The sequence below is a fragment of the Protobothrops mucrosquamatus genome, unplaced genomic scaffold (genome assembly GCF_001527695.2).
Source record: "Protobothrops mucrosquamatus isolate PMUCROS unplaced genomic scaffold, P.Mucros_1.0 scaffold3072, whole genome shotgun sequence".
NCBI classification, from domain to species: Eukaryota; Metazoa; Chordata; class Lepidosauria; order Squamata; family Viperidae; genus Protobothrops; species Protobothrops mucrosquamatus.
This window is the reverse complement of record NW_015389083.1, coordinates 165,091-188,165: the sequence shown is the minus strand read 5'-3', so window position 1 is coordinate 188,165 and position 23,075 is coordinate 165,091. Positions and strand designations below refer to the sequence as shown.

Genomic DNA, 23,075 nt, shown 5'->3' with positions numbered 1-23,075 from the left:
CTAAGGAGGATTTTATTTAGGGACGATTTTAAGTATAATTTTAATTGGAACACAGCTTCGAATATTTGGTTTTAATTTGGTTTTAGAGGGGGTTTTATTTTTATTGATATGTGTATCTGTTTTAATATGCTGTGCACCGCCCTGAGTCCTGCGGGAGAAGGGCGGTATAGAAATTAAAATAATAATAATAATAATAATAATAATAATAATAATAATAATAATAATAATAATTTATTACACAAAGAGGGCTGTGGAGCACGGTGAAGCGGTATATAAGTCTAAGTGCAGTGCTATTGCTATTTTTCCTCCTTCCTTCCTTCCATCCATCCATGATATGCAATGGTTAGAATGCAGCATTGCAGGCCAACTCTGCCCACTGCTAGGAGTTCGATCCTGACTGGCTCAAGATCGACTCGGCCTTCCATCCTTCCGAGGTCGGTAAAATGAGGACCCAGATTGAGGGGGGCCAAATATGCTGACTCTGTAAACCACTTAGAGAGGGCTGCAAAACCCTGTGACGCATCATATAAGTGGCCATTGCTATTGTAAGTGGAAGACCGCCGGTATTTCAGCTTAACCAGGTTAAGTGTGTTGGCTCAACCTCCTCCACTTTCTCGGCAGCAAGGTACAGGTGCTCTACGGCGGGACGGACCTGTTTGACTACGAAGTGAGGAAGATTTTCAAGAACGACATGCTGCTCGCCTTCATCAGCAGCTCCTGCATTGCGGTACTGGTCTACCTCCTGGCGTCCTGCTCAGGTAAGGAGAACGGTCCCTCCTTTGCTCCTGGGACCCCCTCCCACCTGAGGCCGGAGGGGTCTCCCCACCCTTTGAGCCCTCAGAGGGGCTGTGGACCCCCAGCATTGGGGGGATCCCGGCTTGGATTGGGGCCTGGAAAAAAGATCCTGTTCTTTTTATCTCCCCCCCACTTTGTTGGATCGCTGTCACTCAATCAAACGATGATAGGAGACAGGCAGCTGTGCCAGTTCCGTAAATGCAGGCAGTTCTCCACTTATAAAATTTCATTTTAGTGACCGGTCAAAGTTATAACGGCAATGGAAAAAAAGTGACTTATCGCCATTTTTTCCACTTAACGATCCTCACAGCATCCCCATAGTCACGTGATCAACTCGGCAACTGACTCGTATTTATGACAGTTGCAGAGTCCTGGGGTCACGTGATGCCCTCTTGGGACCTTCCAACGAGCAAAGTCAATGGAGAAGCCAGATTCGCCTCACCTACGTGTTAATAGCTTAAAGACTGCCGTTGATTTAGAGCAGTGGTTCTCAACCTTTTTAATGCCGCGACCCCAACTGGTCGTAAGTCGAGGACTAAACCGGTTGTACGTCGAGGACTAAACCGGTCGTAAGTCGAGGACTACCCAACCGGTCGTAAGTCGAGGACTTTCCCTGCCCGGGAGCGCCGCGCATGCGTGGTTCCGCCCCCTGCGCCGGCCGAGGCGTAGCTGGCAAGCGGCAGAGACGGAGCAGGCCGACCACCAGCTGGCCCAGCCCAAGGGAGGTAAGGCACCCGCCGGAAAAGGGGGAAAAAATGGCGGACAGCCTTGCTTGGCGACCCCCATGAAATGGTCGATCGACCCCAAATGGGGTCGCGACCCATAGGTTGAGAACCACTGATTTAGAGCAAGGAAGGTCGTAAAAATGGGGCCAACTTCACTGCTGTCCTGCTTAGCAACGGAAATATTGGATCTCAGTTACGGTCATAAGGCGAGGACGGCCTGTGGATCCACCAGCCAGGGCGTTTCAGGGGATGGAAAGGCTGAACGCCAGCAGGAGAAATAAGACTTCCTCTTTTCTTCTCCTCCAGTCTTCCTGTCCTTTTTCGGCATTGCCAGCATCGGCATCAGTTGCCTGGTGGCCCTCTTCCTTTACCACATTGTCTTCGGGATCCAGTACCTGGGCATCCTGAACGGAGTGGCGGCCTTCGTGATCGTGGGCATCGGTAAGAGGACCGAACTGGGTCAGCAGCCGTTCTCCCTCCCCCAGACGCCTCCTCACCCTGTCCCTCTTCTCTGTGCCATCTGCCAGGGGTGGACGACGTCTTCGTATTCGTCAACACCTATCGGCAGGCCACGCACCTGAAGGACCTCAACCTCAGGATGATCCACACCGTCCAGACGGCCGGCAAAGCCACCTTTTTCACCTCCTTGACCACGGCGGCTGCATACGCCGCCAACATATTCTCACAGGTAAACCATGCTTTCCCACCCGTGTCGGTCCGTGGCTCACCCACGCCAGAAGTCAGCTTTCCACTGTCGCTGCCTGCTGTATTCTAAAGCAGAGGTCCTGAACCCACTAACGGCCCGTGGCGTGAGTGGCTGAGCCCGGTGTGCCCACCTATGTGCACTCCCTCACTCCCCGTCACGCTAGTGTCACCGTGAGCGTCGCACAGGTGCTAGCAGCCCCATTTGCGGCGCGCACACGCTCTTGGCCCCATTTGCATGTGTGTGTGCGTGGCTAAAGGCCCCAGCCTCTCCCTTTCCCACCAGGCCACTAACCCAGAAAGCTTGGGAAAGTGTTCTAGAGGCTTCTTTACAGCAGTTAGAAGTACAATTCTACATTTACCTGTTTCTCTAAAGCGACATTTCCCAACCTGGTGACTTTAAGATGGGTGGACTTCAAGTCCCAGAATTCCCCAGCCAGCCAAGCTTTCCCACCTGTACCAGTCAATGGGTCAAGGCCATAAGCCAGCTTTCCACTGAGGCTGCCTGCTGTATTATAAAGGACTCCAAGCTTCTTTACAGCAGTTAGAAGTACAATTCTAGATTTACCTCTTTCTCTAAAGCAGGGGTCTTCAAACGTGGCCCTTTGATGACTTGTGGACTTCAACTCCCAGCATTCCTCAGCCAGCGTGCATGCTGGCTGAGGAATTCTGGGAGTTGAAGTCCACAAGTCATCAAAGGGCCAAGTTTGAAGACCCCTGCTCTAAAGCAATGTTTCCCAACCTTGGCGACTTTAAGATGGGTGGGCTTCGACTCTCAGAATTCCCCAGCCAGCCTGGGAATTGAACTCCACCCATCTTAAAGTCATCAAGGTTGGGAAAACACTATTTTAAAGTGACATCATGACTCTCTTCCTTCTATATTCTGTCCTATCTCATTGTCAAACCATCAATCTTTTTTTTCTCTTTTAATCCATAAAATCCATAAAGGGTTCCATTCTGAGTTTAAAAAAAATCAAATCCAAGAAGTGCTTTTATTTTATTTTTATTTTTTTAATTCTTGGACCTCCAGGAGATGGTTACCTGTCTCCTGCCTTCTCCCCTGCAGATCCCAGCTGTCCATGACTTTGGTCTCTTCATGTCCCTGATTGTCTCCTGTTGCTGGGTGGGGGTCCTTTTCACCATGCCAGCTGCTCTGGGGATTTGGTCTCTCTACTGGTCCTCGCTGGAAAACACCTGTCAGGCCAGGTAAAGTCAATTGAATCTATTTTTATTTTTATTTTAAAAAAAACCTGCTTTGTAAAGCAGGGCTGCAGCTGTGCCTCTCTAGCAAAAGACAAAAAGATTTACAGTCTTCTAGATCAGAAGTCCCCAACCTTTGGGGCACCGGTTCGGTGGAGAGAGGTTTTTCCACGGACCGTAGAGTGCGTGGTTTTGTGTGCTACCTGCATCCCACGGATGGGGCTTTGCTTGTTTGTGCGGACCGGTTGCTGTGGCCTGATACTGGTCCACAGACTGGAGATTGGGGACCCCTGTTCTAGATTATCAGGGTTCACCCAAAAGAATTTACGTGGATGGTCTTCTCTTTTTACCTATTTTTCCTTCAAAATGAATGTAGGAGAAGTAGTCCAGGTTAAAACCAACCTCTGCTTCCCAAATTGTTCCTTACCCCAAACCATTTACTGCAGGGGTCTTGAAACTTGGCCCTTTTATGACTTGTGGACTTCAACTCCCAGAATTCCTCGTGCCTGGCTGAGGAATTCTGGGAGTTGAAGTCCACAAGTCATAAAAGGGCCAAGTTTCAAGACCCCTGAAATTGGAAACCCGTTTGTGTGTCATTACCCAAAAGAAAAAAAAATATCTTTTTTTTTAACCTAATTTGGAGTAACTTAGTCAAGTTTGTCAAGCACGGTGTTAAGCAATCTGGTTAATGAATCCAGCTACCTGGGGGGGGGAGCTCCAGACAATCCCCCCTCTTCTCTTTCTGCCCCCCTGCCTAGTGCATTGTCAATGGCAATTGCTCAGATAGGGTTGCCAGGTGTCCACTATTTGAGCAGACAGTCCACTTTTTTCACATTATGTTCACTATTTTTTTTCACAAAATAGTGGACATTTTTTTTATTCAAAAGCTTTATGATGAAATGGTACATTTTCTAAAGCTGTACAGTCTACTTTTTTTTTACTACTTAATCCCCCCCCCCCCCCCGCTTGTCCACTATTTTTTGGAAGCAGACCTGGCAACCCTATGCTCAGACCCCAGGTGCACCTGATCCTTGCCTGGTGTGTGGCTGTTTTGCAGCTGGGCCGGGCTGCCCTTTGCTCGGCCAACCAAGCTGGGCACAGCTGCCTCACCCAGATAGAAATTCATTTGGCACGGCTTCCTCTCTGGTCTGCAGATGCCGTAAAAAATGCACAAAGGAAAGCGCTTTGCAGAGCCCAGATGGCCTGTTCGTCTCCTTGGCGGTGGCTGGCAGGTCAGGCCTGGGCACCCTGCCTTACCTGGATGACGACATCCCTCTGCTGAGTGTGGAGGAGGACCCAGGTTAGTAACGGGTGGTGGGTCGAAAACACTGCTGCCCACACACATCAACATGCATTTGGCTCCCAAACCAGATATCTGTGTCTCCTTCTTAGAGATACTGGAGGTATTTCAGTTTAATCAATCAGAATAGAGCTGGGAGGGACCTTGGAGGTCTTCTAGACCAACACCCTGCTCAAGCAAGAGACCCTATACCAGGGGTCTTCAAACTTGGTCCTTTTATGACTTGTGGACTTCAACTCCCAGAATTCCTCAGCCAGGCACGCTGGCTGAGGAATTCTGGGAGTTGAACTCCACAAGCCATAAAAGGGCCACCTTTGAAGACCCCTGCCCTATACCATTTCAGACAGATGGCTGTCCAGTCTCTTCTTAAAAACCTCCAGTGATGAAGCACCCACAAGTTCTGGTAGCAAGCCGTTCCACTGGTTAATTGTCCTCACTGTTAGGAAGTTTCTCCTTAGTTCCAGGATGCTTCACTCCTTGGTTAGTTTCCGTCCATCGTTTCTTGTGTTGCCTTCTGGTGCTTTGGAGAATAGTTTGACTCCCTCTTCTTTGTCGCAGCCCCTCAAATACTTTAATATTGCTATCATGTCTCCCCTAGTTCTTCTTTTCTCTAGACTAGACATACCCAACTCCTGCGACCGTTCTTCCTATGTTTTAATCTCCTGCCCCTTAATCGTCTTAGTTGCTCTTTTCCAAAGTCTCAACATCATTTTTATACTGTGGGGACCAAAACCAGATGTAGTATTCCAGGTGTGACCTTACTAAGGCTTTATAAAGCGCTACTAATACTTCATATGATTTTGATTCTATGCCTCTCTTTATACAACCAAGAATTGTGTTAGCTTTTTTGGCTGCTGCCGCACACGGCTGGCTCATGTTGAAATGATCGTTAATTAAGTTATTGTGTAATAACTTGTGTAATTGATTGTGTAATAATTTTTTGTGGAATGCTTCGTGCTCCCCAACCACCCCTATGCCTAGAACACAGGCCGGTAGAATTCATTTTGCTCTTCCTGTGGTTCTCATTTGAGTCTTTATAAAGTAAGACTACATGGACTTTTGGTCTTGATTGAAGTGGGTGCAATTGGTCTGGATCAGGCTGAAGTTTCATGATCTAGGACAGCATCAAGATGGCTTTGAGACCAGATCAATTCTTCCAGGTTCACCCTTTCTGTGAAAAATGGAATTCAAGTCATTGGATTCCAGGGACTACGTGTCCTCTGGAATAAATGTTGGTGATTTTTTTTTTGAATTGGACCACTTTGCTTAGTCCAATATCTAGAGGGCTTTGGTCTGATCGGTGGCCCGGTGTTTGTATCATGTCCTTCAACTCAACCTTGCCCTCTCTTTTCTGGCCAGTTGCTCTAGAAATGGGGGATGTCCCCTTGGTATCTGTGTTGCCCGAAAACCACCAGCTCACCGCCAACAGTGACAGCCCGGGACACCTGATCACTCACCTGCAGGAGCTCCTACAGTGCTGGGCCCTGTGGTCGGCAGTCAAAAGCAAATGGGTGATTGTGGGTAAGTGCCTTGCACATAGACCCTCCCTGGATTTAAAAACGAGCTTATGGAGGCCCACCTGAGTGTCCTCTCACACACAATCTCTGTCTGCCCCCTGTTTCTCATTCCAGGGCTCTTTGTCTTGGTTCTCATCCTTTCCATCTTCTTCGCCAGCCGCCTTCGCCCAGCTAGCCGTGCCCCTCTGCTCTTCAGGCCCGATACCAACATCCAGGTGTTGATGGACCTCAAGTACAACTTGAGTGCCGAGGGCATCTCTTGTGTCACCTGCTCAGGTGAGTTAGGCGGAGCCCATGTGTCACCAGTGACCTCCGTTTTGTGTTCGGGTTGATCCCTGTTTCCTCAAGATATTTCAACCTGATTTCTGGGAACTAAGAAGGGAAGGAAGGAAGGAAGGAAGGAGGGAAGAAAGGAAAGAAGGAAGGAAGGAAAGGAAGGAAGGAAAAGAAGGAAGGGAAGGAAGGAAGGAAAAGAAGGAAGGAGGGAAGGAATGAAGAAAAGGAAGGAAGGAAGGAAAAGAAGGAAGGGGGGAGGGAAGGAAGGAAGGAGGGAAGAAAGGAAAGAAGGAAGGAAAGGAAGGAAGAAAGGAAAGGAAGGAAGGATGGAAGGAAGGAAGGAATGAAGAAAAGGAAGGAAGGAAGGAATCAATCTTCTTATCCAAGGGAAATCTTTAGTTCTAGGACAAAACCCTCCCTTTCCCCTTAGAAACAGGGGTGTCCAATCTTGGCAACGTTAAGACTTATGGACTTCAACTCCCAGAATTCCCCTGCCAGCAATGCTGGCTGGGGAATTCTGGGAGTCGAAGTCCATAAGTCTTAAAGTCGCCACGGTTAGACAGTCCTGCTTTAGAAGGTCCCCCATTCAGTTCTTGGGATCTTCACCAATGCCGGTCAGCACCCTGCACATCTACAGCTCCCCTTGATAGCTGGACTTGTCTAAAAAGATTCACCTTCTCAACCTGAGAGAGTCTAAACTCGTATTTCCTGCGCTCGCCAAGATCTGAGGTTCGACCCCACTCATAACTAAATAGGTTTGGATCAATTACTATTGGAAACCCAGGAGAACAGCCGCTGATCGTGTTAAGAATTTCCGGCCAGAAGAGGCAGGTGTGATTCAATAATCCGAGAGCCATTTATGGTCCCAGATCTAATTAGTCTTTATCTGTATCAGAAGAACAAAAAACATTCATCGTACCAGGCAGGCAGGCAGGCTGGCTTTCTTCCATTTATCCCAATAACTCTACCCCAGACATGTCAAACACAAGGCCCGGGGGCCGGATGCGGCCCGCAAAGTAGTTTCATGTGGCCCGCGAAGCCATCCTGGAAACACTGAGGGAACGGCCCCCGCTGCCTTGGCCCTGGCCCAGGCCAGCCGGGAGCCAATGTACAATTTTGTGGTGGCCATCTTGGCACTTGCCCCGGTGGACCATGCCTTGGCACTTGCCCCGGTCCCACCCCTCTCTGCCAGAGACCCTCAGATCTGTCCCACTCCTGCCCAGGCCCCCACAGGCACCCTTGACGGGAACGATGTAGAGCTGGCCATGCCCACCTAATAGGCCACACCCACTCCATCCACGCCCACCCAGTAGGCTGCACCCACTCTGGCCACACACCCCCGGCCCCCCCAGGGCAACTGCAATGCCTCAGTGAAATTGAGTTTGACACCCCTGCTCTACGCTCAGGACTTGGAAGAGAAGGACATTTCCCATCATCTGCTAGCCTAAACTAGCAACGTCATTTAGCCTTGGGTTCCATTCTCATCGGTTAGACTCGTCCTCTGGGAATTTCCAACCCTCAAATCACTCCTTCTTGCTGCTATCTGAGGCCCCTGCACAGTAACTCTGCCTCGGACCGCAAACGCAGCTGTCCCTTGAATGAGTTATGCGGCAGGAGGCCTCTGTGTGGAATGCCTGGGCTGCCGCCCTTGACTGGAGATGCTCTTGTGTCCCTGACTAACCTTGCGCGACAGGCTTGTTTCAGGAAAAACCCCGCAATCTGCAGAATAACATCCGCACCTCTCTGGAGAAGAAGAAGAAGAGGGGGTCGGGGCCCCCAGGCCGAGGGATCCCCCTAGACGACAGAGCTCTGCAAGGTGAGCTTCGTCCTTCTCTCGGGATCGTTTTACAGGCTTCTTTCCGTGGCTAGTCCTCAAGAAATCTAATCTGAATCCTTGATTCGACCGGGGGGGATTTCAGCTAGAAAATCAGCAAACCACGTTTGCGGGATTAAATGAGTGAGTTGGGTTGATCCGATTCAGATCTGGAAACCGGCCATTTCCACGCAGGCACATCTGAATTGGAGAGACGTTGGATACTGGCACAGCCTGCCTTTGAACCGAGCCCTGAATTCCAGGGTCTGCCCGCTCCGATTCATTTTCCCTTTGGCCTGACCCAGGAAGGGTGTTCTGACGCCTGTCCTGTCTCCTCCAGATCCCCAGGGAACAGTCTACATCTTCAGATCTAAGGGCAACAGCCGGCCGATGATCTACAGGTTTTCTCTCAATGCCACCGTGCCGGCACCGTGGCAGACCGTGCCCGCAAAAGATGGAGAAGTGCCTTCCTTCCAGGTGAGCACCAATAGGCGAAGGGGGCAAAGAGGCGACTCCTATGCCACAGGGAGGATCATAAACCAGCACAGAGGAGAGAGGGGAAACCGGGCAACTTAGCGCCCTTCAGTCCTGCATCATCCGGCTTGCGCGTGGGTGGGACTGCCTTAGAGCGCCATCTTTTGAGATGCTCAGACAACATACATCTCCCCTGGGTCTAGATCAGCGGTCTCCAACCTTTGCGGCTTGGGAGGGGAGGGGGGAACTGGGCTGCGCAAGCGGTGGGCCAGTGCGCACACGTGCCCACCGTTCAGCTCATGTGAGTGGCACGCTGGCGAACATGTGTGTGCAGCTTGACTCGTGCAAGTTGAGCAGCCTGCCTCATGCACGCCGGCCCACCACTTATGGAAGTTGAGCGGCGTGCACGTTCACGCCCGCTGGCCCGCCACGACGCGGCCCGGTTGCGAAGAGGTCACCGCAGCCTGGGAGTTGGGGATCCCTGGTCTAGATTACTGCTGGACTGCAGGGCCTCTCATCCTTCTACGGTGGCTGTGGGCAGTGGGACCTGTCGTCCAAAGTACTCTAAATGGCCTCTTTCCTAGCTGCGGCTCTTTCAGCCGCCAGTCAGGTGGCAGGTGCCCGTTCCTGGCTCATCATCTGGGCCAGAGAGAAAGGGGCATGCCACGCTTAAGTTATCTTTAGTGCCCTGTTTGCCCCCTCCTGCCAGCCACTAGAGACCTACAGTTAAGTGTTGTGTTTTCATTAATCCATGCTTAGGTGTATAACGTTCCTTACGGTAACTTCACCAAGAGGCTGACCGCTTGTATGTCCACAGTAGGGCATGTCCAACCAGGGGCCAGCAAGAAGTGGATGATGACCAGCTTGTCATGCGACGCCAAGAGAGGGTGGAAATCCGACTTCAGCTTCTACGTGGCTGCCCAGGAGCAACAGCGCACACGGTAATGCCGAGCGGGTGGGCGGACCCGGCCTGGCACGGATTCAGACGGCCGGACGGCCGAAGGCGCTTGGCAATGAATCACTGGACGGAGGCAAAGTTGGGGGAGGCTGTTGTGGTCTCCAGGATTGAAGCTTTCTCCTTCCTTTTCCTTCAAATTTTGGAGAGTGCTAGATTGGGGATAGCTTTGTGTGTCTCTGTATGTGTGTCTGTGTGTGTCCTGAGCTGGCTGTCACACCAGTGGATTTCTTCTCCTTTCTCCAGGAAGCTGTATTTTGCCCAGTCACATAAGCCTCCGTACCACGGCCGGGTCTGCCTGGCACCCCCGGGCTGCCTCCTCAGCTCCAGTCCAGATGGACCCAACAAAGGATACTTATTTGTGCCAAGCGAGAGAGGTGAGCCACCTTGTGAAGTGTGTGTGTGTGTGTGTGTGTGTGTGTTCTTTTCTTTCTTGCACACTTACAGCTTGCTGCCGTGCTGGGAGAGGAAGCAGAGAATGAGGTTCAAGGCCTTCCTTCCTTCCTTTTTTTTAAAATCAGAATTCCACTTTTTTAAAAGATCCGCAGTATTAATTAAAATGACTACAAAGACACGATAGCAGCGTTCCAATAATAGCAAAAATCGCAATGACAGGATAGCAGTCTTCCAATATCTCAGGGGCTGCCCCAAAGAAGAGGGAGTCAAGCTATTCTCCAAAGCATCCAAGGGCAGGACAAGAAGCAACGGATGGAAACTAACCAAGGAGAGAAGCAACCTAGAACTAAGGAGAAATTTCCTGACAGTTAGAACAATTAACCAGTGGAACAACCTTCCTCCAGAAGCGGTGAATGCTCCAACACTGGAAGTTTTTAAGAAGAGACTGGATAGCCATTTGTCTGAAATGGTATAGGGTTTCCTGCTTGAGCAGGGGATTGGACTAGATGACTTTCGAAGTCCCATCCAACATCATCGTCGTTGTTGTTGTTGTTGTTGTTATTATTATTATTATTATTATTATTATTATTATTATTATTATTATTATTATTATTATTGTGGATCATCGCACAGTCAGCCAGATGTTCAGACTGGATTTGGCATTTTGTCTACCTATCGAGTCCTTACCAAGGACCTGGGATAGGCAGATGTGGATGTTGGATGGTATGACAGATCTCGTCGCAGGATGGAAGCAGTTCCTAGTAAGGCCGCCTTTTGCAATTGACCAATGGCGAATTTGTCAATGCCGATGATGGTGTTCAAGTGGTGCTCCAGTTGTTTTGGGATTGCACCCAAGGTGCCTATTACTATTGGTACTACTATTACAATTATTATTATTATTATTATTATTATTATTATCTGAAGATGTTATTTAGATAATAATTCCTAGGTTCTGGGCCAGAACGTAAATTTCCCAGCAACCCGAGTCAAAGACGGGGTTCTTTATATTGGTCCTCTGCCTTGTCATACCGTGTTTCTCTGAAAATAAGACCCCAGCTGGAAAATAAGCCCCAATATGATTTTTCAGGACGCTCGTAATATAAGCCCTACCCCCCAAAATAAGCCCCAGTTAAGATCATCAGCCACACGGATACATTTAGTATCATATTTCCCCGAAAATAAAGACCTAACTGGAAAATAAGCGTCTTTTGGAGCAAAAATTAATATAAGACCCAGTTTTATTTTGGAGGAAACGCGGTACATCATCACCCATACAGCTACGCCACTCCCTTGCTCTCTCTCCTCTCTCCTCCTCCAGCCTCTGTCAAATCCAAGTTCTCCATCACGTCAGGATTCAACCCCTGCCGGAACGGCAACTGCGGGAAGCCGGCCGTGCGCCCGCTGGTGGACACGGGTGCCATGGTCTTCGTGGTGTTTGGGATCCTTGGGGTCAACCGTACGCGGCACACCGACAACCACGTCATTGGAGACATGGTGCGTGTCCCTTCCTGGGGTGTGGGGGTGTGTGTGGGGGAGCCGCCCCAGGTCTGCTCTCTTACATGTCCTCTTCGCTGCGTGAATCTCCTTTGGAAAGGGTAGCGTCATCTATGACAGCAGCTTCGACCTCTTCAAAGAAATCAGCAACCTCTGCCGGATCTGTAAGGCCATCGCCAGCAACGCCGAACTAGTCAAGCCAGGAGGAGCCCAGTGCCTGCCTTCAGGTATCTCCCCTTCCCCTTCTCAGGCCTCCATTCTATGGGCCACCATCTCTAGTGGGCACTCCTTAAAAGAAAAGCAGAATGAAAAGAATCTCTCTTTTTTAAAAAAAACAAAAAACAGTACGCTTCCAGTCGTCCCAGAGGTGCTTTTTTTTCCACGAGGCAACTGGACTTTCTTGTGTTTCCTTTGCTTCTCATCTAAGAAGCTTCTTCATCTCTGACTGGATGGTGAGGAATGGAAGGATTTTTGCTCCTTGCAGACATTTGCTGGTCATTTGCATTCTTTGAGAGAGCCGTTGAGGCCACTTGGAGGTTTATCTTGTGTCCTCAGAGTCACCTGAGTGGTGCAAATGGATGTGGAACTGCTGAAAGGACTGTGTTGTAGACTGGAGATAGATGATGTCATATCCCTCCCCCTCTGTTCAGAGAGGGCTGTTCAGTTTTCACATAGATCAGGGGTCTTCAGACTTGGCCCTTTTATGACTTGTGGACTTCAACTCCCAGAATTCCTCAGCCAGCGTTGCACGCTGGCTGAGGAATTCTGGGAGTTGAAGTCCACAAGTCATAAAAGGGCCAAGTCTGAAGACCCTGACCTAGATCGTCCTTTCAACAGTTCCAAGAAGGCTCCACACCCATTTGCACCACTGAGGACTCCAGTGGCCTCAACGACTCTCTCAAAGGATGCAAATGACCAGCTGTCTGCAAGGAGTATAAATCCCTCCATTCCCCAGAGCTGAGGAAGCTTCTTGGGTGAGAATCAAAACGTCTTCAAAAAAAAAACCCCCAAGAAAGTCCAATTGTCTCTTGAAAAAAAGCACCTCGGGGACAACCACGACCTGGAGGACTGAGAATCCCCCTCGACATTAAGCTTCCAGTCCTCATGAGGTTCGTGCCTGTGAATGAATTCTGCACTTCGGGATGTCCGAAATCTTAGAAGCGGGGCTGTTTCGATTAAGTTGGTCGACTTAAAGGAGATGGCGATGGCTGAGGGATACAGCTGGGGCGGGCTGGGCAATCCAGCGGAGATCCTTTCTTGCCTGGAGTTGGGCTGTCACTGGTGGTGATTTTTTCCCCAAGAAAAAGGAAGGATTGTGTGGATCATGCCTATCGTTGTTGTGAGATGCCCAGCGTTATTATTTTTCGACAGGTGGCCTGTGCAAATCTAAATAAAATAAATAAAATAAATACATTACGAACGTAGATGCGTGGGCACTTTTGCGGACCCAGCTTTGGGTCTTCCGGAACGCATGAGAGAGAGAAAAAAACCCAGATTTTCTTTTCTTTTCTAGGTTACAGTGTCTCCTCTATCCTTCAGATGCTACACTCGGAATGTAAGAATCTGCCCGAGCCCAACCTGCTTCCCGGACAGCTCTCCCACGGGACGGTGGGGGTGAAGGACGGCAAGATCCAATGGATCTCCATGGCCTTTGAGTCGGTGAGAGACACACACACCCCTTAACTCCAGTCCTGGCTTTTTGAGCTCGCCGGGCCCATTTTTTCTCTCCAGAACGGAAAAATAGATCCAAGCTCCTAGTCCTCAGGAACCAGGTTTTCCAAACTTGAAAGAAAGAAAGAAAGAAAGAAAGAAAGAAAGAAAGAAAGAAAGAAAGAAAGAAAGAAAGAAAGAAAGAACTGGGAAAGAAAGAAAGAAAGAAAAAAAGAAAAAGAACTGGGAAAGAGAAAGAAAGAAAGAAGAAAGAGAAAGAAAGAAAGAAAGAAAAAGAAGGAAAGAAAGAAAGAACTGGGAAAGAAAGAAAGAAAGAAAGAAAGAAAGAAAGAAAGAAAGAAAGAAAGAAAGAACTGGGAAAGAAAGAAAGAACTGGGAAAGGAAGAAAGAAAGAAAGGAAGAAAGAAAGAAAGAAAAACATCTCAAACGCTTAGCCTCCTGGATGTGCTTCCCAATATGATCACACATCTAGTCTGAGTATTCGGGGGGTGGGGGAGAAAATATGGAAGAAATGTTTTCAAAAATTGATATTCGCCCTTCAGAGTTGTCCAAACAAGAAGCAATGAAAACTAGCTAGTATTTCTCCCCTCCTTGCTAGTTAGAAAACTAAAAGGCTTCCCACAACCGTTTTCCTTCTGTGGGCTCAGCTGCCTCTTATCCAAGGATTGTCCAGTCGGAAGCTCTCCATCGACTCACCGAGGTCATTCCCACTTAAACTAAGAGTGTGCCGTGAAGGCAGCCCAGGAGAGATCGGACGGCATCCGGTTTTGTCCACCGTATTATAAAATAATGTTGAGACTCTAGAAAGAGTGCAGAGAAGAGCAACAGAGATGATTAGGGGACTGGAGGCTAAAGCATATAAGGAACGGCTGCTGGAATTGGGTCTGTCCAGTTTAATGAAGAGAAGGACGAGGGGGGACATGATAGCAGTCTTCCAGTATCTCAGGGGCTGCCCCAAAGAAGAGGGAGTCAAGCTGTTCTCCAAAGCGCCTGAAGGCAGGACGAGAAGCAACGGATGGAAACTCACCAAGGAGAGAAGGAACCTGGAATTAAGGAGAAACTTCCTGACAGTGAGGACAATGAACCAGTGGAACTGCTTGCCACCAGAAGTTGTGGGTGCTCCATTAGTGGGGGTTTTTAAGAAGAGACTGGACAGCCAGTTGTCTGGAATAGTATAGGGCAGGGGTCTTCAAACCTGGCCCTTTTATGACTTGTGGACTTCAACTCCCAGAATTCCTCAGCCAAACTTGGCCCTTTTATGACTTGTGGACTTCAACTCCCAGAATTCCTCAGCCAGCGTGCCTGGCTGAGGAATTCTGGGAGTTGAAGTCCACAAGTCATAAAAGGGCCAAGTTTGAAGGCCCCTGGTATAGGCTTTCCCGCATGAGCAGGGGGCTGGACTAGAAGACCTCCACGGCCCCTTCCAGCTCTGTTATTCTGTCATTCTGCCCTCTCCTTTTCCTCTAATTTCCCACTCCTTCCTTCTTCAGACCACCTACAAGGGGAAATCGTCCTTCCAGACCTATTCCGATTATCGCAAATGGGAAACCTTCCTTCAGGACCAGCTCCAGAAGTTTCCAGAGGGATCTTCACTACGCCGGGGTTTCCAGACCTGTGAGCACTGGAAGCAGATCTTCATGGAAATCATAGGTGAGTGGCAGGATCAGAATGAGAAATAAGCATGATTGATTGCTGCTAGCAGATATATTTATGAAATCAATTCATTTGGCCGTTCGACACAGCCGGCGATTCCACGCCAGCTTGCAACGTTACTCTTAAGTCAGGACGGATGACATCTTAATCTCCTGTTACTCCTGAACAGGGCTGGACTACATGTCCCACTACTCCTAATCAGTGCTGTGGAGCAGGGGGGTGGGGAACTAGGGCCCTTTTATGACAGGTGGACTTCAACTCCCAGAATTCCCAGCCAGCACATCGTCCCCATCCGCAAATCCACAAGCGTGGGCTGGTTGGGGAATTCTGGGAGTTGAAGTCCACCCGTCATAAAGGGGGCATAGCTCCCCACCTCTACTGTATTTATTTATTTTATTTGCACTAACTTATATGCCGCCCTTCTCCCCACGGGACTCAGGGCGGCTCACAGCATGTTAAAAAACAACACAAAAAACATTTCCCCTATAAAACCAATTAAAAAGCAAATATATTAATAGCTGTGTCATATTTAAAATCTTTGAAAATTTTTAAAAATTATTCCCTATTTAAAATTCACCCTAGGTCAGTCCCGCTTGTTGAAAAAGCCATGTCTTGAGGGCGCGGCGGAANGAAAGAAAGAAAGAAAGAAAGAAAGAAAGAAAGAAAGAAAGAAAGAAAGAAAGAAAGAAAGAACTGGGAAAGAAAGAACTGGGAAAGAAAGAAAGAAAGAAAAAAAGAAAAAGAACTGGGAAAGAGAAAGAAAGAAAGAAGAAAGAGAAAGAAAGAAAGAAAGAAAAAGAAGGAAAGAAAGAAAGAACTGGGAAAGAAAAGAAAGAAAGAAAGAAAGAAAGAAAGAAAGAAAGAACTGGGAAAGAAAGAAAGGAAGAAAGAAAGAAAGAAAGAAAGAAAGAAAGAAAGAACTGGGAAAGAAAGAAAGAAAAAAAGAAAAAGAACTGGGAAAGAGAAAGAAAGAAAGAAGAAAGAGAAAGAAAGAAAGAAAGAAAAAGAAGGAAAAGAAAGAACTGGGAAAGAAAGAAAGAAAGAAAGAAAGAACTGGGAAAGAAAGAAAGAACTGGGAAAGAAAGAAAGGAAGAAAGAAAGAAAGAAAAACATCTCAAACGCTTAGCCTCCCGGATGTGCTTCCCAATATGATCACACATCTAGTCTGAGTATTCGGGGGGTGGGGGAGAAAATATGGAAGAAATGTTTTCAAAAATTGATATTCGCCCTTCAGAGTTGTCCAAACAAGAAGCAATGAAAACTAGCTACTATTTCTCCCCTCCTTGCTAGTTAGAAAACTAAAAGGCTTCCCACAACCGTTTTCCTTCTGTGGGCTCAGCTGCCTCTTATCCAAGGATTGTCCAGTCGGAAGCTCTCCATCGACTCACCGAGGTCATTCCCACTTAAACTAAGAGTGTGCCGTGAAGGCAGCCCAGGAGAGATCGGACGGCATCCAGTTTTGTCCACCGTATTATAAAATAATGTTGAGACTCTAGAAAGAGTGCAGAGAAGAGCAACAGAGATGATTAGGGGACTGGAGGCTAAAGCATATAAGGAACGGCGGCTGGAATTGGGTCTGTCTAGTTTAATGAAGAGAAGGACGAGGGGGGACATGATAGCAGTCTTCCAGTATCTCAGGGGCTGCCCCAAAGAAGAGGGAGTCAAGCTATTCTCCAAAGCGCCTGAAGGCAAGACAAGAAGCAACGGATGGAAACTCACCAAGGAGAGAAGGAACCTGGAATTAAGGAGAAACTTCCTGACAGTGAGGACAATGAACCAGTGGAACTGCTTGCCACCAGAAGTTGTGGGTGCTCCATTAGTGGGGGTTTTTAAGAAGAGACTGGACAGCCAGTTGTCTGGAATAGTATAGGGCAGGGGTCTTCAAACCTGGCCCTTTTATGACTTGTGGACTTCAACTCCCAGAATTCCTCAGCCAAACTTGGCCCTTTTATGACTTGTGGACTTCAACTCCCAGAATTCCTCAGCCAGCGTGCCTGGCTGAGGAATTCTGGGAATTGAAGTCCACAAGTCATAAAAGGGCCAAGTTTGAAGGCCCCTGGTGAAGGCTTTCCCGCACGAGCAGGGGGCTGGACTAGAAGACCTCCACGGCCCCTTCCAGCTCTGTTATTCTGTCATTCTGCCCTCTCCTTTTCCTCTAATTTCCCACCCCTTCCTTCTTCAGACCACCTACAAGGGGAAATCGTCCTTCCAAACCTATTCCGATTATCGCAAATGGGAAACCTTCCTTCAGGACCAGCTCCAGAAGTTTCCAGAGGGATCTTCACTACGCCGGGGTTTCCAGACCTGTGAGCACTGGAAGCAGATCTTCATGGAAATCATAGGTGAGTGGCAGGATCAGAATGAGAAATAAGCATGATTGATTGCTGCTAGCAGATATATTTATGAAATAAATTCACTTGGCCGTTCGACACAGCCGGCGATTCCACGCCAGCTCGCAATGTTACTCTTAAGTCAGGACGGATGACATCTTAATCTCCTGTTACTCCTGAACAGGGCTGGACTACATGTCCCACTACTCCTGATCAGTGCTGTGGAGCAGGGGGGTGGGGAACTAGGGCCCTTTTATGACAGGTGGACTTCAACTCCCAGAATTCCCAGCCAGCACATCGTCCCCATCCGCAAATCCACAAGCGTGGGCTGGTTGGGGAATTCTGGGAGTTGAAATCCACCCGTCATAAAGGGGGCATAGCTCCCCACCTCTACTGTAGAGCAAGGCACTGCCAACTTGAAGACTTGGGGACTTCAACTCCCAGAATTCCCCAGCCAAAAGTCCACAAGCGTGACTGGCTGGGGAATTCTGGGAGTTGAAGTCCACCAGTCTTCAAGTTGGCAAGTCTGGAGAGTCCTGCTGTAGACAAAAGATAGATGGGAGCCATCACCCAAGCAAAGGGGGCTGAGAGATTATTTAAATAATTCCAGGAAGTCCCGGGAAGCAAAATAAACATAAGTGCCTCCCTGATTCACCTAAGAAGGAGGGGAAATAAGCACCACGAAGCTGACAGGAGTCCACCAGGTGTAGTCCTGGTCTTCCTGTGGAATGGATTTCCTGGCCTGGCTGAGCTCTCTCTGCTATTATTGTTATTGTTATAGTTATTCACCAAAGCAGGACAAGAAACAACGGTTGGAAACTGATCAAAGAGAGAAGCAACCTGGAATTAAAGAGAAACTTCCTGACAGTGAGGACAATCAACCAGTGGAACAGCTTGCCACCAGAAATCGTGGGTGCTCCATCACTGGAGATTTTTAAAAAGAGGCTAGACAGCCACTTGTCTTGAGACGGTATAGGTTCTCCTGCTTGAGCAGGGGCTGGACTAGAAGATCTCCAAGGTCCCTTCCAGCTCTATTCTATTCTACCTCCTTTCGGAACTGATTGAGGCAGGAACAAATGAACCATTAGGGCCCTATAAGTAGGATTCCCTCCCTCTGCCCTATTCCTGCCCCCCCAAAAAAACAGCTATGCAAAGTAGATAGTGAGAGATGCTCCCACCTGCACTTTGAGCTCTGCACCGCTGAGTCCCAATTTCTACCTGGTAGGAAGAAAGAGGGAAACAGATCTGCCTCTCCCAAACCCTGGTGCAATTGTGTATTATTATTATTATTGATAATCGCACAGTCAGCCAGATGTTCAGACTGGATTTGGCATTTTGTCTACCTATGGAGTCCTTCCCAAGGACCTGGGATAGGCAGATGTGGATGTTTGATGGTATTACAGATATCGTCGCAGGATGGAAGCAGTTCCTAGAGGCCGCCTTTTGCAATTGACTAATGGTGAATTTGTCAATGGCGATGATGGTGTCCAAGTGGTGCTCCAGTTGTTTTGGAATTGCACCTAAGGCGCCTATGACTATTGGTACTACCCTTGCTTGCCTTTGCCAGTCTTTCTATTTCTATTTGTAGGTCTTTGTATTTTGTTATCTCCTCCAGTTCTTTCTCGTCTGTTCTGCCGTCTCCAGGCACTGCCACGTCCACTATCCAGACTTTTTGGTCTTTCTTATCGACAATTGTTAAGTCTGGGGTGTTATGTTGCAGGTGCTTGTCTGTTTGAATTCTGAAGTCCCAGAGCAGTTTAATTTTATCATTTTCTATGACTTTCTCTATTTTATGATCCCACCAGTTCTTGCTTCTTCTTCTTCTTCTTCTTCTTCTTCTTCTTCTTCTTCTTCTTCTTCTTCTTCTTCTTCTTCTTCTTCTTCTTCTTCTTCTTCTTCTTCTTCTTCTTCTTATTATTATTATTATTATTATTATTATTATTATTATTATTATTATTATTATTATTATTATTATTATTATTATATTATTATTATATTATTATTATTATTATTATATTATTATTATTATTATTATCATTATTATTATTATTATTATTATTATTATTATTATTATTATTATTTTCCTTCTCTTTCCTGGCGCAGAGTGATTCTCGCTCTCTTCTTCTCTCCTCTCTGTCTCTGCTGCAGGCGTGCAAAGTGCCCTTTACGGCCTCATCCTTTCCCTGGCGATCTGCATTGCCGCCGTTGCCCTCTTCACCACCCACTTCTTCCTCCTCCTTCCTGTCCTGCTCACCATTTTAGGTACAAGCCCTTTGTCAAAACCTGGCCCATCCCAGCCCCCTCTGTCCTCGTGCGAGCAGGAAAGAAGTCCGGCTGAATTTGTAAAAGGCCCTGATTTTGTTTTGGGTTTTTTTTGTTTTCAAAAACTCACCTGGATGTCGGAGCAAACAGCCGACTCTCCCCGGAAACCGAGTTTTGCAAGTCTCCCACTCTTGTTGCATTCTTGTGGAGCAGGGGTCTCCAATCCCCAGGATGTAGCCCACTAGTGGGCTGTGGCCTGTGTGGAACTGGGCCCCACGAGAAGCTGGCCGGTGTGCATGCACACCCAGCACAACTCACCCGCGCGCAGCTCCACTTGCACGCATGCAGCTCAACTTGCGCACTGCTCATGCTGGCCCAGCTCCCTCTTCTCCCCCCTCCAGCCACAAAAATTGGGGGACCCCTGTTTTAGAGGGACTTTGGGCAAGTGAGATGGCTGCCAAGAGGTGGTGCTGAGCCTGTCTTTTTCCCAGTCCCAAAAAGTTCCCAAAACCGTCGCTCCTTTCACCGGTAACAAATCCGTGTCAGGCTGGGAGGGATGAAACTTGTGGTTTCGGTTTCAAAACGGAGCCCTGAAACCAGGAAGAGCGGCGTTGAGCTTTGATGTCTGCCGGTCTCTTTCGCCAGGCGTCGTCTGTCTGGTGGTGACCGTCATGTACTGGTCGGGCTGGGAGATTGGGGCCGTGGAAGCCGTCTCGCTCTCCATCCTGGTGGGCTCCTCGGTGGACTATTGCGTGCATCTGGTGGAGGGCTTCCTTCTGGCCGGGGAGAGCCTCCCCCCTCACCTGGCCGAGGTAAGGCTTTGCCTCTTCTTCCTCTTCCTCACTTCTGCGTCCAGGAGAGAATCACGCAGGGCACCACCAATCCTGGAACAGGGAGACAGAGCTGTTAAGGGCGCTCCGTCCCCCCCCCCCCCAAACTCACCACATCACAAAAAAAGATGTTGAGAGTTTTGGGGAAAAAGAAATCCAGAGAAGAGCAACTAAGATGATCCAAGGCTTGGAGATCAAAACGTACGAAGAGCGGCTGCAGGATTTGGGTTTGGCTAGTCTTAAGAAAAGAAGAAACAGGGGAGACAGGATAGCAGTATTTCAGTATCTGAGGGGCTGCCACAAGGAAGAAGGTGGTCAGTTTATTTCTCCAAAGCACCAGAGGGCAGGACGAGAAACAATGGTTGGAAACTGATCAAAGAGAGAAGCAACCTGGAATTAAGGAGAAAGTTCCTGACAGTGAGGACAATTAGCCAGGGGAACAGCTTGCCACCAGAAATCGTGGGAGCTCCATCACTGGAGGTTTTTAAGAAGAGACTGGACAGTCACTTGTCTCAAATGGTATAGGTCTCCTGCTTGAGCAGGGGGCTGGACTGGAAGACCTCCAAAGTCCCTTCCAGCTTCTATTCCATTCCATTCTGCATTCTATTCCATTCTATTCTATTCTATAATCTATTCCATTCTATTCTATAATCTATTCTATTCTATTCTACAATCAATTCTATTCTATTCCATTCCATTCCATTCCATTCTGCATTCTATTCTATTCTACAATCAATTCTATTCTATTCTATTCTATTCTATTCTATTCTATTCTATTCTATTCTATTCTATAATCTATTCCATTCTATTCAATTCTATTCTATTCTATTCCATTCCATTCCATTCTGCATTTTATTCTATTCTATTCTATTCTATTCTATTCTATTCTATTCTATTCTATTCTATTCTATTCTATTCTATTCTAATTCCTATTCCTATTCCTATTCCTATTCCTATTCCTATTCTATTCTATTATTCTATTCCATTCTATTCTATTCTCCCACTAGGGAGACCCACCCTAACATAGCATGCATTCCGTTCTGTGTGTCAAAGTATCCACGGGGGGGGGGGGGGGGAGAACCACAGGCACACTGGCTGAGGAATTCTGGGAGTTGAAGTCCACAATTCCTAAAAGGGCCAAGTCTGAAGACCCCTGTCCAAGGGGGAGGAAAAAATCCCCTGGAATGGGACAGACGGTCTTAAAGGCCTGGGGAGGGGGGAGAGGAAGCGGAGCTGACCCCGTCCCTTGTTGCCCGCAGGACCCCAGCTCCAGCCGCCAGTGGAGGACGGTGGAGTCCGTCCGGCACGTGGGCGTGGCGGTGGTCTCCAGCGCGGTCACCACCGTCGTGGCGACCGTTCCCCTCTTCTTCTGCATCATCGCCCCCTTTGCCAAGTTCGGGAAGATCGTGGCCCTCAACACCGGGCTCTCCATCCTCTACACGCTGACTGTCGGCACGGCCTTGCTGAGCATCATGGGGCCGCCTTCCTTCACCCGCAGCCGGACTTCCTTCCTCAAGGCCCTGCTGGGGGTGCTGATGGCCGGGGCGGGGGGTCTCGGCCTTTACCTGGCGCTGCTAAGAAGCGGACTGGAGATCCCCCTCCTCAGCGGGGCCGGCTTATAGCCCACCGAACTCCTCGGGCCCATTTCCCCTCTCCAAAAGAGAGAGAGAGAAAACTCAAGGGTGAGGCTACTTGGGTGCATGTTCTCTTGGGGTGGGATGGGGTTCTGATCCAGTTCCACGGGCGCTGCTGGGAACGCAGTTCCCTGCCTGTGGACCACTCACCTGGTGGCAGAATGGGACCCCTGGAGCCGTTTGTCTCCTGGTGATATCAACGCTGTCAATGGGGGTCTTTTCCCACGCACACGACTGGGAGAAGACAAGGGCAAGGAGAAAGATGGGGGGGGGGTCCAGAGAGGGGCCTCTCTCCAATTCTGGGACCAGCTAGCCCGTTTCAGGCTTCCGGTGGCGTCCAGAAATCCTGCCTCTGGTTTTCCAAGGATCCCTTTCAGAGGTCCAGGAGAAAACATCCTTTGACTTCCCCCTTCCTCCCCTTGGTTTCCACTAGCACTTTAATTCCTACCTCCTGTTGGCTTGCTTCCAGGTAGGATTTTATTGGGGGGGGGGGAAGAGAAACAAGGAGGATCTGGCCAGCAACAAAAATTGCCCCCCTTTGGTGGAAAGAAAATAATCAAAGGCTGCCTTCTTCATTTGCCTTTTTCCTCCCGCCGGTTCTGAAAATCTTTCCCGGCCTTGCATTTTATTTTATTTTATTTAGCTGGGTTGCTCTTGCTGCCTCCCCAGCCGTTTGCATTTCCCCGTCTCCTGTTTGGTATTTGCAAACCCCGTGTTTGTTTTTTTTGTGACGAGAAACGGCCAGAGTTAAGCCATGGGAATTCTGGGAGTTGAAAGTTCCCCAAGCTAAGAAGTCCTCCGGATCCTTCTCTGGCTGAGGGTCTCTCTCATTCATGTTTGAATTTACCAGCGGATTGAAATTTCTCCCAAGTCCAGCCTTGAGTTCACCCTTAATTTCTTGGGGTTTTTTTCCGTTCCTTCCCGGAATATCATTTTTTGAGCCTCTCCATTTTTTTTTTTTCCTTCGAAGAGAAGTGCTTTCCTGGGAAGGCAATAAACTGCCAGTGATTTACCACTAACAGGAATCTTTGGCTGTTCCGAGGCTACT

The 23,075-nt window shown here is 48.5% G+C and overlaps 1 protein-coding gene across 1 annotated transcript in view; it reads left to right on the top strand.

The window, feature by feature from the left end:
- DISP3 (dispatched RND transporter family member 3) overlaps positions 1-22,015 on the top strand; it is a 28,994-nt gene extending 6,979 nt beyond the window's left edge. Inside the window, exons 3-20 of the mRNA XM_015826354.1 lie at positions 622-758; positions 1,827-1,961; positions 2,048-2,208; positions 3,289-3,428; positions 4,577-4,722; positions 6,082-6,243; positions 6,354-6,515; positions 8,209-8,331; positions 8,669-8,805; positions 9,562-9,743; positions 10,004-10,134; positions 11,472-11,647; positions 11,748-11,874; positions 13,161-13,306; positions 14,809-14,968; positions 19,450-19,563; positions 20,209-20,375; positions 21,653-22,015. Of these exons, the coding sequence (XP_015681840.1) occupies positions 622-758; positions 1,827-1,961; positions 2,048-2,208; positions 3,289-3,428; positions 4,577-4,722; positions 6,082-6,243; positions 6,354-6,515; positions 8,209-8,331; positions 8,669-8,805; positions 9,562-9,743; positions 10,004-10,134; positions 11,472-11,647; positions 11,748-11,874; positions 13,161-13,306; positions 14,809-14,968; positions 19,450-19,563; positions 20,209-20,375; positions 21,653-22,015 (2,869 nt within the window). The remainder of the gene's footprint in view (positions 1-621; positions 759-1,826; positions 1,962-2,047; positions 2,209-3,288; positions 3,429-4,576; positions 4,723-6,081; positions 6,244-6,353; positions 6,516-8,208; positions 8,332-8,668; positions 8,806-9,561; positions 9,744-10,003; positions 10,135-11,471; positions 11,648-11,747; positions 11,875-13,160; positions 13,307-14,808; positions 14,969-19,449; positions 19,564-20,208; positions 20,376-21,652) is intronic.
- Positions 22,016-23,075: the final 1,060 nt, after the last annotated feature.